The sequence below is a fragment of the Callorhinchus milii genome, unplaced genomic scaffold, assembly GCF_018977255.1.
Source record: "Callorhinchus milii isolate IMCB2004 unplaced genomic scaffold, IMCB_Cmil_1.0 Scaffold4, whole genome shotgun sequence".
In the NCBI taxonomy this organism is placed as follows: Eukaryota; Metazoa; Chordata; class Chondrichthyes; order Chimaeriformes; family Callorhinchidae; genus Callorhinchus; species Callorhinchus milii.
In genome coordinates, this window is record NW_024704745.1 from 54,088,089 (window position 1) to 54,104,952 (window position 16,864).

Sequence of the window (16,864 nt, forward strand, 5' to 3'; positions counted from 1 at the left end):
TGCTGTTTACTTATAATAATAATCCTTGGATTTGAGATTATGCCTCATTACATTGTTGAAACATCTCAGTGCTTCACAGGATTTTACTAAAAGTGACTGTATTTGCAGATAATCATTTTAGAGTATACTAAATATTTTCTGTTAACAAAATCTTGGGTTTTCTTTTGTCTTAGGCAGATGCGCTGTGTGCATTGGATCTTTTGAGTTGTGCGGGATTAATAAATCATTTTGGTCAGTCAATGTCCTTAGAGAAGATTGACATCAGTCCAGTTCTGATCCAGAAAGGAAATTCAAAGCTGGCACTTTATGGATTGGGTGAGATTCTGAAGAGTGAATAACAATTCATTTAAGTCGTTAGAATTAAAACATTCTTTGCTGAATTAAGTCTGTATTTGGTTTCAGTTGCACTCAAATCTGATGTCTTCAATATCCTATGCTGTACTTTTCTTCCCCTAGTTTCAATTGAGAGCGAGAAATGTCTGTATGTAATAATATTTTAAACGACTTCCCTGTATGGAAGTTTCAACTTCTGCTGTTTGACATTTTGGATTTGTAAGCTTGACTGTACATTGTTTAATAATTTACAGGATCAATTCCAGATGAGCGTCTGTATCGTATGTTTGTCGATAAAAAGGTTACTACACTTAGACCAAAGGAAGATGAAGACAGTTGGTTTAACATATTTGTTATTCATCAAAACAGGTGAGACATGGGATTTTGAAGCATCTGATGAAAACTCAAGATTTAGAGTGTTTACATGAGTTGGGGCACTAAAAAAGGAAAACTTGTATTTTGAAACTTGGATTGAAAGGAGTCCCTGCCATGTTACTGTTATCTTGCACTCAAGTGAATGCCCCGTGGCATAAACTAGATTTTTTTGCAAAGAATTTAATGCTATGCCAACTCGTGAGATTCTACTCCTAAGATAATCTTGGAGGCCAAGGACAACCCCAGGCTCCTCTTGGCTTAAGAGATGCCATTTCTCTTGTGATTAAGCTTGTGGAGTTTAATGGAGTTCTGTAGCTCAGTGGTTAGAACACTTGCCTCGTACGCGAGAGGACCTGGGTTTAATTCTCAGCAGGGCGAAATGTTAGGCAAGTTTCCTTACTCCACACGCCTCTGTTTACCTAGCAGTAAGTAGGAACCCGGTTGTTAGTCGATTGGTGAATGCTTTTCCAGGAGACAATGATTCCTTAAAAAAAATAAGAATAAATTAGTCACTTCAATCCTACAAGTGTATGTGGAGCACTGTTGTGCGCAATTGGCTGCTGCATTTCGCCCACAAAATATACATTCACTTTACAGTATATTCTGTGAAGCGCCTTGAGACGTCTCGAAGATGTGATAAAGTGCTATATCAAATACAAGAATTATTGTGTAACTCTGCAGCTCATGTTCTCTCCCGCACAAGGCTCCATGACCCTATAACCCCTCGCCCAGCTCCACTGGCTCCCCATCCCCCAGAGGATAGAGTTCAAAATCCTCGTCTTCAAGACCCTCCATGGCGGTTGGACCTTCAGCTTCTCTGCCCCCACCCTTTTGAACGCCTTCCCACAGTCTCTTTGCCTTCCTCCCTCGCCTCATTCAAAGCAGGCCTCAAGACCCTGGTCTTTGACCGTGTCTTCGGCCACCTTCCTATCCCTACCCTCCCTGCCCTCTCACTTCCTGTGTGTTGCTCACTAGCTATCTGGAGGTTGTTTGTGTAGTCGAAACCTTGTTAAAAATTGAAAAACAAGCAAAGTAAAAGGCAATATTATCTGTTTAAAATTAACAAAATTAAGGAAGTCTGCGTATAACGTACAAATTGACACATGTAGTCAGCTTTCCTGGAGTGCTGAAACATATTCCTTAGAGAGGAAAATACAGATACTTTAAAAAATGTCTTTACAAATGAACATTTGACCAGTTTTTCTTTCCTTCACACAGGAGCAAACATGGAGCGACCAATTACATTCCTGAGCAGTTTTTGGATGACTTCCTTGACCTAGTAATTTGGGGTCATGAACATGAGTGTAAAATAACTCCCATAAGCAATGAACAGCAGCTTTTTTACGTCTGTCAGCCAGGCAGCTCTGTTGTCACGTCTCTTTCTCCAGGAGAAGCCATAAAAAAGTATGTTTGTTTCTCTTTCCTCTTTTATTTTCTAGTTCAGAACAAACAAGTTAACAGACACACTGCACTACGTATAGCTGCACCTGTTGATTCCTCACCCATTTTACTTATAGTTTGACCTTTTCCATGAGTCCAGTGAAGAAAATTCTTCACACTTTGTGTTGAAGCAAAACAAATGTAACTATCCCAAGGTTTGAGGGAGAGGTTTAGTATTAGGGAATCACTTTTTCAGTACGATGTATGTCCTCCCCATCTTACAATTTAGATTTAAAAAATTATCTTATTAGAAATCAAGAGAATACATGATGGGAATAGAATCGAATAATTGATGAAGAATGGTTACAAGTACACGCTGATATCGGACTTATTCATTGGATATGATGTTGTGGAGTCCTGTAGCATATTGGTTAGAGCACTCGCCTCTCAAGCAAGAGGACATTGGTTTGATTCCTGGGCAGGGAAAAACCTTAGGCAAGTTTCCTTACTCCACACGCCTCTTTTTACCCAGCAGTATGCAGGAACCTGGTTGTTAGTTGATTGGCAGATCGCTTTTCCCGGGGTAATAAATTCCCTTTTTAAAAAAATATTATTATAACAATTTGGTCACTCAATCCACGACTGTGGGACACTGTTGTGTGCAATTGGGTGCCACGTTTTGCCCATGAGTTATACAGTCAATTCATTTTGCAGTACATTCTGTGAAGCGCTTTGAAATGTCTGATAAGGCACTATATCAAATGCAAGATTATTATTATTTAGTTGGGCTTTCCTTCAGTGTATTAGCCTAGTCCAGGGCAAAGCAGTGAGGTGGACTTGTGGTTAAAAGGAGAAGGAGCAGCAGACCAGTGAACGGGCACAGGCGTTTCCAATATTATGCATTTATAATTACTTAGTAAGTAAATGCTGGGGTGGACACTCCAAAACACCATAAGTGAATCTGTTATAATGGAGTTCCACTATATTTTGGATTGAACTGTTTCTTAGGAAACAATATATATTCTACAGTTCCCTAATCTTCAAAGTCAGTTGTACTGACCTGGAGTTCATTTGTAGTGAACAGGATTTGTGAGGTATTACTGATAAAGCTACTCTTTGACGTAGACATATAGGGTTGCTACAAATCAAAGGAAAGAAAATGAGAATGCAGAAGATTCCTTTAAAAACAGTTCGACAATTTCATATTGAGGACATCATTCTTAGAGATCACTCAGCCATTTTCAACCCAGAAGATCCCAAAGTCACACAGAAAATAGAGGCCTTCTGTGCAGAAAAGGTAAGCCAATAGAAAATTCAGCTGTAACCTTTTTTTGGTCAACTGGGATCTGATGCATGTGAAAACTGATCACCATGCTTATGAGTACCCAAATCAGACTGATATCCCAAGACTCTGAAGTTGGTGAGTTGGTGCCAGAGGCAGGAAGTATGGTGCCCACATTGGATCCAAATTCACAGTGTAAGACGTGCAATATAACGATGTCGAACTGAATCTCCCTTTACATTATTCCAAACGATTGTGCATCTAAGGTCTTTTGGGCCAGGTGCATTTCACATTCTCTGTGCTTGGTGTGAGAACATTTATAGTGTTACACAGATTGATGCTAGATACTAACAAATGCTAGGTAGTAACATAATGATATCTACACTTGGTAGTAAGAAACACTAGCTAGTAGTATAAATGATAGATGCTAGTGTAAATGATGATACTAAAGTAGGTATGAATCTGTTACTTAAATTGTGGGAGCAGACCGTTTGGAAGTGAACTGTTACAATAACTTTCCTCTGTACAAAGCTTAGAATAAAGCATTGAAAGTGCAAATGGAGCATACATTTACATTTTACCATGTTTATCTGTGGCCAATGTTTAGAAAATGTGTTCATTGCATTGAAGCATATTTAAAATGCATTCTTCTTAAGTTGAAATTCAACATAGAAGTTCAACTCCTGCTAGACTTGTAAATGTACGTTGAGCCTATGGTAATTGTCTTGAAGCTTCATAAAATCTGAATAATTTAGTGTGAAGTAAGAGTTCGCCCTCATTTTAACTGTTGTATTTGTATTCTAGGTAGAGGCATTGCTGGATCTTGCTGAAAGAGAGCATCTTGGAAATCCAGGCCAACCGGAAAAACCTCTCATAAGGCTAAGAGTGAGTGTAGAGACTTCAAATTGCTGGTTAAAAGAATCTCAAAGTAAAATTAAATTTGAACAACTGAGATTTTAAGTGATTGAACTGGCTTGAATAAAATGTTGAAGGAATAGGTCTTAAAATGGGATAAAATAATAATATTTTGGGAGGCACTTCAAGATGTTCATTGGTCATTAATGGGCATTTCAAAGTAACTCAGTACATAAAGCTCTTTGAGATGTTTTCAGATAAGATACTTTATCAAATGTAAATATAATTTATTTATATGATCACTGTAAATGCACAGAGTTTGAGATTAAATGAAAGCATGGCTTACAGAACAACAATTTACATTTATATAGTGTCCTTCATGTGGGGTAGTGTCCCAGAGTGCTTGACAGTGGTGGAGTCTGACCCTGAGCCAGGGGGAAAGGGAGGGGGGAGCTGACTAAGCATGTTCAAAAAGGAAGGTCTTTAGGTGGGATTTGAAAGTGGGGAGGAAGGTGGTGCGGCAGTGGGATTGAGGGAGCAAGTTCCAGAGCTTTGGGGCGTAGTGGCTGAAAGCACGGCCACCGATGGTGGAGGGGACGAGGGATGAGCAAGAGCCTGGAGCCGGCCGAGCGCAGGCGGCGGGTGGTGGAGTGGGGATAAGCAAATCGAATAGGTAAGGAAACCAAATACGAGGGCACAAAGGGATTTGAAATCTAGTGAGAGGATCTTAAAGTGGATGTGATCAGTAATTGGGAGCCAGTGCTGCCTAGCAAGGACTGGTGTGATGAGGCTAGAGTTTTGTGTGGGTTAGTATCCAGGCGGCGGAGTTTTTAATTAATTGAATTTTGTGTATTGTGGGGCTAGAGAGACCAGCGATAAGGGCTTTTGAAACGTCCACCCTGGAAGTGACAAAAGGCGTGGACGAGGGTTTCGGCTGCTGTGGGTATGAGTTACACCAGTTGAAAACCAGTAGTGTCAATTCCATTGTACTTGTTATTTATTTAAAGATATCTTGATTAATCAACTGTGATGAGAGAGAACATTTTTATAATGTCTTATCACTCAAAAACATCTCAAAAGTGCTTTACAGTAATGACTGACAGGTGTAGTAATGAATTTGTAGATAATGGCCATTTTGCACACAGAAAGGTCCCACAAACATCTATAAGGTGAATGGCCGATTTATCTGGATACTGTCTCCAATAGTGTCATGGGGCATTTTATTGACTCCAGAGAGAACCTTGGTATTAAACATATTATTGGAAAAACAATGCCTCTGAAAATGCCCTGTGTATGAACCCAACCTCCAATTAGTTTAACAGTTGCTTGTGCATGATTACTTGGAAAAGGTTTACACTAGTAAGAATCAGTGCCTTCAGGAAAGAATATTGACAAAATCAATGAAAGAGTTAATTGATCTGTCAACATCTGCATTGCATCTCTAGGGGCCCGGTAGGGTGGATCAGATGGCTCGAAGGGCCTTCTTCATCCAGACCAATCTTATGATTTTGTGAGTTGTCTGTCTTTGTCCTTCACATGGTTAGGTGGATTACAGTGGATTTGAACCGTTTGGCATGCTTCGATTCAGCCAGAGATTTGTAGAACGAGTTGCCAACCCTAAGGATCTTATTCACTTTTTGAGGCAAAAGGAGCAAAAAGACAAAAAAGGTAATGTTCACAATACAGTGGGGTCAAAAATCTGGTAGTTGAACTGGGATTTACTAATAGCAAATGGCTACGCTTGCTTGGGCAGTATATCACAATGGAATTGCATATTCTACTTTTATTGCTTCACAGCAGGAACCCCACAACATCATTGTGATATACTGTCAGTGACCAGCAGGATTTCTTATTATGATACTAATAAATATGATCCTTGGTTTATTACTAAACATTTTTGAAAGAGGCTCCACCTCCCTCGCTCCACGACTTTGCCTCTCCACAAGTTCCCGGTAACTCTTGCAAAGCCACTGGTAATTGGAGTTGAGATACAGATCAGCCATCATCTTATACAATGGCAGAACAGACTCGAGGGGCTGAATGGCCTACTCCTGTTCCTATGCCTTGCATGAAACTGAGCTGTTCAATAGCTCTCCCACCTGTGCTGAGCTAACTGATCAATGACTCAGCAATGAGTGAGGGAGGGGTGCTATATTTTTCTCACTGTAATTAGGCTTTCCACTCCTGATTATTGTCTGTAAGCACTGAGATACCATCCATATCAGTCTTGTTGTGGTGCTCCAATATCACACCCCTTCCTCCATTGAATAGCCTGCTAACAGTTGACCCAAATTGTTTTAAGTTGTGCTTGTGCCATGGAGCCATAACCTATTACATATCAGCTGTCAGCTTCTTTAAGAGAAGAGGGGAAGGAATTACAGAAGTGGAACTAACTACAGTAGTCTAGGGAGATCACATGACTCTTTTTTTTTTTTGGAGGGGTGCGTCAGCTGAGTGTCTGACACATGCGGAAACCCATCACCATGCTTAAGGGTAACTAGATCAAGCTGAGAATTCCATGCACCCCACTTACACATGGAAATTCCAGAGATAGATTGTTAGAATGGAAATTCTCTCTCTGGAGGGACCATCCTACTTACCAAAGTCTGGATTGTATTAGGCCTATGTTGATAAGAGCCAAGGCTTGGAAACCCCAGAGTGTGCGTTGGGTTACAGCCAAAACTGCATAGCTTGCCATTGATATTGATGTCTAGTAAGGTTTCTCTCTGCTTGTCCAGCTAGGACTGACCTGTCTGCTGAGTGGGAAGATTCCCTACTCCTAGTGGTCTGCCGTTTATTGAGAAAAGTTACCTTAAAAGGAACAATGTCCTGCAATTTCTTTTCAGTATATTTATTTGAAGGTGAAAGAATAATACTTTCAAAGGAGGAAAAACATTTGTGTAATTAGGCAATGTAAGATAAAGCATTTTTATTTTTTGTGATTTTGTTACAGATGACCAAAAGATTAATTTTGAGAAATGTACTATCAGGTCTGCTTCAGAAGGGTTCACTTTAAGAGTCGAAGACCTAGTGAAGCAGTATTTTGAGACTGCAGAGAAAGTAAGTAAATGCCACTTAAGCAGTCACATACTCTTGCCAATTGCAAATGCTGCTTTTAGGTTGTGAGGGGAAAAATAAGTAATTTCAACAGTTTGGAAGACAGTTGTTTAGTTAAGTGAAGCCAGTCTTCAAATATTCAGTCTACTTCAGTACTGCGTGACCTTCAAATAGTGCAGTCACAAGGTGTGTCTGGTTAAAGATCACCTAATTTAATTGTTGCCAGCTCCACTCAGCACCTTATGGAATCTTGATGCTAAATGATCATTTTTGTTTTAAATTGTTTTTTTGTTCTTCACAGCACATAAACATTTTTCAGTGACTGTGTAAACTTGTATTCTGTAGGAACGCTATCAGTACTGTAATACTGCAATCAGTTTCTTTGCCCAAAAACTGTAATAAAAAGATTCTGACCCTATTGTAGTTTTGGAAAACATTAATTATTTGTGTCTTGGGATTGGAAGGTTCTGGTTTTGAAGCCTGCTGTGTCCATTCATTCCTTCACCCTTTTGAAGATGATAAAGTGATTTGTTTTATTGCCTTCCAATTTAGCAAGACAATAAATAGTGTCCGTCTTTAAAATAATCCAATCTCCTATGTTTTATTCTTCCTGCAGAGTATCCAGTTGTCACTGTTGACTGAACGAGGGATGGGAGAAGCTGTGCAAGAGTTTGTTGATAAAGAAGAGAAGGACGCCATTGATGAACTGGTAAAATTTCAATTGGAAAAGACACAGCGTTTTCTTAAAGAACGTCGCATCGAAGGCATTGAAGACAAGATTGATGAAGAAGTAAGTCATTTTTAAGGAACATTTACCAGTGCCACTGATAGCTTGGTTGGTAAAACCACTGCTTGGAATGCAAAGAGCCATACTGGAGTAGAAGATCTTTAATTCATACCTTGTATTGAAATAGCTGTTCTCAGGTTAGGGAGGAGGAAGAAAATCATGGTTCCCACTTCTGTGGTAACTCATGGAAAGTATTGCAGTATGTGTATATTGGGTGAGGATATTCAAGCTTGTTTCTGGCACCCACGTGGTATGACACCAGCTCAGGTTAAGGTTAATACAGGAACAAATGATGCAACTATAGCTCATTTCCTGTGCCTTGAACAGTGCTTTGAATAGGTAAGAGGCCAAGAGTTAGAAAGGGAGGTTGGATTTGTTTTTAATGAGATGAAGGGCCTTAGTCCATTGTGCAGCACATCACCAAGGCTGAAAGAACAGCAAGAGAAACTAGCTTGGATGATGGCAATGTTGGGTTGAAGATTTATCCCCTTTTGTGATGTTTCCTCTTCTATCATATTGCATGTCCTCAGCGCACTCTCATAATACAAACCTTGATTTTGATTGTGACCTTCAATGGGGAACTAGAAATCTTGTTTCTTTCAATTCCTCAGACATATTCTTTATCATCTTGCTTCACCATCTTACCTGTGTGAGCAACCAGACATTGATACAAGATAGGTGAGGAGCAGAATAGCCTTGGTTTTGTTGATATTTAGTTGGAGAATGTTGAGGTCCATTCAGGACATATTATTTGATGGGAAGTTTGTCAGAACAGCAGTGGTCCTGGAGTGTAGGATTAGTTGTGTATTATCTGCATGTGTGTGGAAGTGCTGCTCCTTCATTTTGATGAGGAATGAGAAATGGACCAAGGATAGAGTTATTAGGAACACCTTATGTTCATTAGAAGAGCCACTTTATTACCATTTTATTAAAAAATGTTTTAATCAACTTGGCATATATAGGAATTTATATATGTGTTCTGCCCAACAATTCACTGACGACAGAATAAAGGAGCAACAATTTATTTCTTTGTTGCTCCAAGCCATTTTAGTGCAGATCTTTGAGAAGAAAGGTAAGTGCCTTTACCTTTGTACTATTCAGTCATATTTTCAAGAATCTTTTGCAGATAAGAGGCACTTACGTTAACAGATTCTGCACTGTTTTTTTCGATGTGGCTGATGTTTATCTTCTGATCTTTATTTGACTGCTGCGACTGGCTTGATTTCCCTAGTTAAGTGTGCATCATCCTTCCTCTGTACTTTCTCTTAACATAAAATGTTGTAACAATGCATATGTGGAGACCTGTAACTCAGTGGTAAGCAGGGTGAAATGTTGGGCAAGTTTCTTTACTCCACACACCTTTGTTTACTTAGCAGTAATAGGAACCTGATTGTTAGTCGATTGGTAGATCGCTTTCCCGGGAGTAATAATTCCTTAAAAAAATAATAAATTAGTCACTTCAATCCACAAATGTTTGTGGGACACTGCTGTGTGCAATTGGCTGTCGTGTTTTGCCCACAAAATACAGACAATTCACTTTACAGTATATTCTGTGAACACTTTGAGACGTTGCAAAGACATGATAAAGTGCTATATCAAATACAAGGCTTATCATATATTCCTGAGTATGTCTGCAAATGGAAGCCTGGTGTTCTTGAAACTTGCAGGTGGGGCAGTAAAGCTAAAATGAATTTTAAACCATATCTTCATCATTTGTCTCACCTGTAAACTAGACCAACCAGAACATTTGTTTAGTTTCAATTATTTTACTGAAATTTATTTATTTATTGAAATTTTCTTTCTTAAAGAAGTCGTTCTAGTGTACCACTTGTCCTTAGACAAGAACAGTTGTTCATGTTGAAATAGTGAACATTGGCAAGCTATTCAACACTAAAAATGTTGCTTTTCTTTTAGCATTGTTTCATTCTCATTATTATTTGATTAACTGTGCTTTAAATGTGGTACTTTTAATGAAGTTGATAAATAACTATTTAAGGGCATCAAAAGTGTTTGGTAAGGTTTATTTACTGAGTAACAGATCCTTGTAACATATCCGTATCCTCCAGATAAAATTTATTATTCAATTATCATGCCTATTTCTGGGATATTGTAGGCAAAATGGCTTCTGTGTTTGTTTATAAAATACAGTTATTACATTTTACAATAAATGCTGTGAAGTACTTTAAGACATCCTGAACTTGAAAAGTGCTACATCAAATGCAAGGAATATTATTTTATTCATTTTTTCCTTAAATTACTCATGAAATTGAACTTGCATTCATTGGAGAAGAGAAGATTGCTACTTATCTTCATTTTTCACGTTATAGCAAAAGTGGATTCAACTCAGCAATTTAAAGTCTGAAAAATAACTAAACTATACCTGTTTGACCCAACTATACCTGTTTGTCTAAGAATTTGGTTTAAAAGGTTGATAATACTCACTTTTTTTGGGATCTGATATGAAGTGGGGAAATGTGCCCTGAACTGTTCACAAATTTGATAAAATAAGCAAAACAAATGTTGTAGAATTAATACTTTGAGTTAAGTTTAATCAGCAGTTATTTTCTGCATTAATGAGATAATTACTGTATTATCTGGCTGTTGTACAGGTGAATGTACAGGTTGTACATTCTTGTAGGTCTACTCACAGAAGGTATTATCTTTCATTTGTAGGTTCGACATTTCCGTGACAGTCGGAAAAAAAATGAGGCAGACGAAGATGCAGATGTTCGTGAGGTAAGAGTTTGTTCATTGAGAGCAACGTCTGGAGTCTATATTTACTTTGGTACTTGTATGACTTGGTGCCAAGCAGTTGGTTCTGTTCATCTAAATGCTTCAATGCTTTATTCTTTGAAAAGTAGATCTGCCCTGAATTCTACATCAGTGGTATTAAATTGCATTTAAATTATGTAAATCACTTCCTCCAATACACTGCATTGGAAAGTGGTATAAGCCTGCGCCTTATTGTAGTTCATTTGATGAATTTTCTGATCTTGGACATTACTGTCAGAAATATATCAAACAAAGCCTGTGCATCACATTGAACTGGATGGAAAATTTCAGGTAACCTGAGTATTATTTTCTGACGGCAAGTTATTTTTCTTTACACAAAAGGCAATGAAGAGAGCCAGGGCCCATAGGACTGAAGGAAAAGAGATCTCAACACGGATTAGTGATGATGATGATGATCTGACCATTACTTCTGAAAAGGATGAAGATGCAGATGAAATCCCAATGGCTTTTACCAATAAAGGGCATGCAAGAGGTCGTGGAAGGGGCAGCAGAGGCCAGAGCTCCTCCACAGAAAGAGGAGGGTCCAGAAGAGGAAGCAGTGAGAGCTGTTTAAAACATTAGCGAAAGCTTTGCCTTGATAATTTGTAGGCTAAAGTGTTATAGTTAGACTGTCGTGGATGAGTTCCAAATTTCCACATCTGAGTGACGACAAGACTGAGGCTTTTCTTGGCTTCCCCATGTGCCTTTTAACCTTAGGCTCTGATTGCATTGATCTTCACAGATGCTCACTTGGCCTCATGGAGCCGGTGCGGAACCTCAGTGTCTTGTTCAATTGCAGCTGCTACCACCTTAAAATCTTTCTCATGATTTTGGCTCCCATTCCCCTCCCCTCCTCTGCCCGGCTTTCTTCCAGCTTGGGATCTCAGTCATTTTGGTGATGGCTTTGAGATGTCCTTGAGATAGGCGTTGAAACATGCTGTATAAATGTAATTTTTAATATTGATGTTGTCGTCATCACTATAGAAGTCAAAGTGTATCTAGGAATCTCAGTATTTCTCATGATATGAAAACAGAAAGTCATGAGCGATAGACTTGCACTTGTTCTGTCATGAGAGAAAAGAAAACACAAATGGTGTCTGCCATTATGAGAGAAAGACAATCTTTAGGAGAGCAGAGTGAGATAGCAGAAACTTTTCTATTATTGTACTATAAGTGATATTGCAGCATGAATTTGATTAAGCACTGTTCCAAAAGTTCAATAGAATGTGTAATGCATTTTATTCTATTTGGTTCACCAGGGGGCAATAGCAGAGAAACTGGCAAGGAAACAAGAGTCCCAAGTGGCAGCAGGTCATACAAGCCTCCAGTAGTTACTACCACAAAGAACAAGTCAATAATTGACGGTAGGACAATTTTAAGTATTTCCAATGCTGTCACTATCCAGATACTCACTTTTCAGAGTAAAGTTCTTTTATTTGTCCTCTTTATTAATACATTAACTTTTGGTACACAAAATAGTGCTTATTTTGTTCTTTTCTGTAGCCGTAGCTCTACCTTATTTTTGTACAGGGAGCTATTACTTGGATATTAGATTTAGTTTAGTTGCTATTCAATGAGATGTTAAACACATGTTCTATCCAAAGCCTGTCTATTCAAATGGCTGTTCAAGATCTGATGACATTACCTGAGAGAAAAGGGAGTTTTTCTGCAGCTTCCCGGCTTGTAGTCTAGCAGATTGATTAGCCACCGCGCTATTGCTGTTTATAATAATAATCCTTGCATTTGTTAAGACTTTGTGCTGCAATCAGTTTTGTGAACAACAACCTGTTAAAGTTCAGAAGCTCTGATCAACTTTTTGTACATTGCTGAACAAATAGCCTTTATTATGCATGAAGCACAAAATGTCAGCATCCTTTTCACCCATGGAAGTCGTTATGGCTGATGCTGATCTGTCTTTTCTGATTGTGACCTTCCTGATGCTAGTAGCAGAGATCACCCTAGCTGAGATCAATTAGCTCAGATTTAGATTTGACTTTGCAACTATGTCCAGAATGGCTTAGTGCTGCCATATGTATGGCAGGACCTTTACCCACCGGCCGCCGGAAGTCTGTGCTGAGTTAGCTGATGTCAGCTAGGGTGTCAGAAGGAGTGGTAAAATTAGCCTCAATGTTCTTGGACTAGGGACAGAGAAGCTGCTTACCATTACCATCTTGAGACTCTGACTGGAAGATGCGCAGTTGCCATTGGATGAAGGTGAGGTAAGGTTCTGTATTGTGTCTTCCATGGTGAAATAGCTCACTGACATGAAGGGTGATTGACTGGCACATGTGCAACCATATCTCAATATGACTCAGCACTTTTTTTTGGTAAGTTGGAGCTCAATTAGGTAAAACCATGCAATTTACCATTATAGGGCACTGATAACCTTCATGCTCCTTGTTCAGATACCTCCTAACAGGGCTTCGCATGTTGAATGGGCTGAATGGAAAGAATCCCTGTCCTCAGTGACCAGTCTGCTCCTTCAACTCCTGGTACCAAGCATGGTTGGCTGATTTATCACCAACAGTATCTCTGAGCACTGTAGGCCTGCGTGTCTTAGCAACAGGTCAATTGAGACCGCCACTGAGGATTGATTTGATTCTGACCTTCCATTGTCGGGTGTTACTCCCCTGCTCTTCTTGAGGCAGTCATTGCCTTAAAAAGAGATAACTAGTTAGTAGATCTATTGTGCGTTGCAATGTTTTAAATCTTCAGTGCAGGTGCAGTAAAATAAAACATTTGCCTGGTTGTCAAATAAGTTACTGGTGACCTCCCTCTGTTCTTCTTTCTCTTTCTGTCAGCCTTTAAACCCTCCAACCAACGTCCTACACGAACATTGAATCAAAGTAATTACACTGAGGTACGAATTTCAATGATTTACCGTATTAATCTTGTTGTTATCTATCACATTTTTGGACTGTGCGCCAATTCTTTTGGTTGGACAGCAGTAAGATTTGGGAGGCAAACATTACTATTAATTTTTTTATTTTATAGATTATAAGTACAGATGATGATTCTGATTTAGAGGATGTTAGTTCATCCAGTGCTTCAAAGACAAAGCAAAGGTATGTACATTTTACATAATTGTAGAAAATATTGGCAGGACAGAATGTTACTACAGTAGAACCCTAATAACTTCCTTAGTGCTGGGATTTGCTTATAGTGGTATAGATCTCAACATTCATTTATCAAAAATATCCAAACTGCTCCAGCGATGCTTCAGATAATTGATGAGTGCAGGAAAACAAAATGACTGATTTCTAATCAATCAGGTTGCCTCCAAGGTTGCATCCTGAACACTGTACATGGTATAATTTTCAAAGATTGAAAACATCCGCTTGGCTGCATCGTCTTCCACCACCGCCACCCCCCACCCATGTCCTCCACACCACCTTCTCCCTCCACCACAGCTCCTGCCACGACCCCTTCTTTACACTCCTTTGCCCCCAATTTCTCCCTCCTCCCACTCAACCACAATCACCTGCATGAAGTTCACCACCTGCTGCCTCAACCCCCTCACCACCCAGCTGCTGGTCACTCAACTCCCCTTCCTCTCCTCCCTGCTGGCTGACACGGTCAACCAGTCTCTCTCCGCAAGCTCTGTTCCACTCCAACCTGCCCTTCCTTGCTAAAATTCCTTGCCGAAATCCTGGATCGCATTGTTGCAGGTCAACTTCGGTCACACCTCTCCCTCCACTCCCTCCTTGAGCCCCTCAGTCTAGTTTTTGCCCTGCCCACAGCACAGAGACGGCGCTTGTTAAAGTCACAAACGACGTCCTCTACCTCCTCGTCCTCCTGGATCTCTGTGCCATGTTCGACACAGTCAACCATACCATCCTCCTCCAATGCTTTTCCTCCCTCATTCACCTTAGTGGGACCGCACTCACATGGTTCGAGTGCTACTTTATCAACCGCCTACACTTCATCTCAGCAAATAGTTTCTCAACCCGCCCCCACCGGGTCATCTGCGGGGTACCACAGGTCTCTATCCTTAGCCCTCTTCTTTTCCTCATATACATGCTCAATGTATATATGGCAATGTCATCCGCAGACACTGGGTAAACTTCCATATGCATGTGGATGACACACAAATCTACTTTGCCTCCTCCGGTATTAACTCCATGTCCAACGATGTTTTATCAGCTTGTCCAGCAGACATCAGGGCTGGATGAGTGCAAACTTCCTGCAGCTGAATGTAGACAAGACAGAAGCCATACTCCTTGGCTCCTGTCAACGTTTTCACTCCTGCAAATCTAAACTCCTAAACCTACCTGGGCTCTCCCTCAGACTAACCCAGCCAGTGCACAATCCAGGCGTCCAGATTGACCCCCAGCTGTCCTTCCTTCTCCACATCCAATCCCTGACCAGGACGCCTTCCTCTGCCACATTGCTCACCTCTGACCGTACTTTACCGCAAATGCAGCCGATATTCTTGTGCATGCATTTGACACCTGGATTACTCAAACACGCTCCTCACCGGTCTCCGCAGCTCCACTATTCAAAAAATCCAGCTCGTTCAGAACTCTGCCGCCCGCATACTGACCCAGTCCAAACTCTGTACCCCCATCTCACCAGTTCTGGCCAGACTCCACTGGCTCCCCATCACCGAACGGATCGACTTCTCACACTCGTTTTCAAAGACCTTCACTCTCTGGCACCTCCCTACCTCTCCGACCTCCTCACTCCCCAGTTCACCACCCTGCATCTCCGCCTGACTGGCACCAGTCACCTGCTTATCCCTCGTGCCCTCCACTCCACCATTGGAGGTTGTGCATTCAGCCACTACACCCCAAAACTGTGGAATGCTCCCCTTCAATCCCTCCGATCCCTCTCTCCCCCTTTTCAAGTCCCGTCTGAAAACCTTTCGTTTCGACTATGCTTATGGTCACCTCTTTCTCTCCCCCCCCCCCCCCCCACAATTCGGAGCCAGGCTCCACCACTGTTTAGCGCTCTCAGACGCTATCCTGCATGGAAGGTGCAATATAAGTACATGTTGTTGTTGTACATGCACAGTAAGAGGAAGTGACCCAATCACCCAGAAGTTGACCATTTTGGCAAGTAGGCACTGGGTTGTTTCAAGTGTCCACTGTGTTCCAATAGAGTTCCACAGTTGTTCTGATCAGTAAATAGAGGGCTTGAATGGCACACAGTGAATTAGGATGATCCCTTTTCACTTTTGGTTTCTAGTTTTGAATGAAATCCAGACTGAGTGGAGAAATTAACATCTTTCTCTAAGGTGTAAATGTCTTAAGTGAATTGAGTTTGGGGATACTTGATCAGTTTTTAGTGGATTTGTCACCTCAGCACAAATCCACTCATAATTCAGCAACAATAAAGCATCTCACCCAGAAACCACAACAACTGTGAAATGTGGGAAGTGGAGGGGAAAGGTTAAAAAAAACCTCTTGATGTTGTATTAGAGCACTCTGTTGGGGTAGAGAAGAAAAAGCATTACTCCGTAACTAATCCATGCTACACCTTATCTGTAAGTACTTGGTGCCGGAAAGCTCTGTGCTAAATATTGTCAGCCTGTCGTTCTCCAGCAGTGACTTCCTTTCATTTGGTGAATCAAAAAATTCAACCATCTGCCATCCCCTCCCTAATAACTACAGTACTACAACTGGACTAGGCTCAAGAATAACATCAAGTGCAAATGAATTAATGTAGAACTGAATTCTTATATCCTCTGCATGGCGAGAGGTTTAACTTGAACTTTTTATGTTAAAGTGGATACTGTGGAGTGAAAAATAAACCGGAAATGGGATATGTGACCAATGTCTTTTAAGTATAAGATCTAAATGGTTAATTTGTTAGCTGATTGATTAGAAAAAAATTCCAATTTTATCTTTAATAATCACAACTGAATTAATGTTTTCTATGCCACAACCCTCTGCTCTTGCCAGGGGTGGCAGATATCTACTGGAGTGAATTGCTTCTAAGTGAAACATTAATCTGCTGCTGAGGTTTAAGAGGAGACATTTGTCTTCAATTAGTTTAGTTAACAGCTGTGCAAGAAATAAATT

General features: G+C 40.3%; 2 protein-coding genes across 3 annotated transcripts in view; one reads left to right on the forward strand and one right to left on the reverse strand.

Annotated features, from left to right (window-relative positions):
- Nucleotides 1–16,864, reverse strand: part of ankrd49 (ankyrin repeat domain 49) — a 35,972-nt gene that overhangs the window by 17,585 nt on the left and 1,523 nt on the right. The gene's annotated exons all lie outside the window — the stretch shown is intronic.
- Nucleotides 1–16,864, forward strand: part of mre11a (MRE11 homolog A, double strand break repair nuclease) — a 34,703-nt gene that overhangs the window by 11,269 nt on the left and 6,570 nt on the right. For both annotated transcript variants that reach the window (XM_042333972.1, XM_042333973.1), the window contains exons 6-18: nucleotides 174–315; nucleotides 588–702; nucleotides 1,927–2,112; nucleotides 3,214–3,385; nucleotides 4,175–4,255; nucleotides 5,770–5,893; nucleotides 7,179–7,285; nucleotides 7,899–8,072; nucleotides 10,743–10,805; nucleotides 11,184–11,400; nucleotides 12,101–12,205; nucleotides 13,643–13,701; nucleotides 13,836–13,906. In XM_042333972.1, the coding sequence (XP_042189906.1) occupies nucleotides 174–315; nucleotides 588–702; nucleotides 1,927–2,112; nucleotides 3,214–3,385; nucleotides 4,175–4,255; nucleotides 5,770–5,893; nucleotides 7,179–7,285; nucleotides 7,899–8,072; nucleotides 10,743–10,805; nucleotides 11,184–11,400; nucleotides 12,101–12,205; nucleotides 13,643–13,701; nucleotides 13,836–13,906 (1,616 nt within the window). The remainder of the gene's footprint in view (nucleotides 1–173; nucleotides 316–587; nucleotides 703–1,926; nucleotides 2,113–3,213; nucleotides 3,386–4,174; nucleotides 4,256–5,769; nucleotides 5,894–7,178; nucleotides 7,286–7,898; nucleotides 8,073–10,742; nucleotides 10,806–11,183; nucleotides 11,401–12,100; nucleotides 12,206–13,642; nucleotides 13,702–13,835; nucleotides 13,907–16,864) is intronic.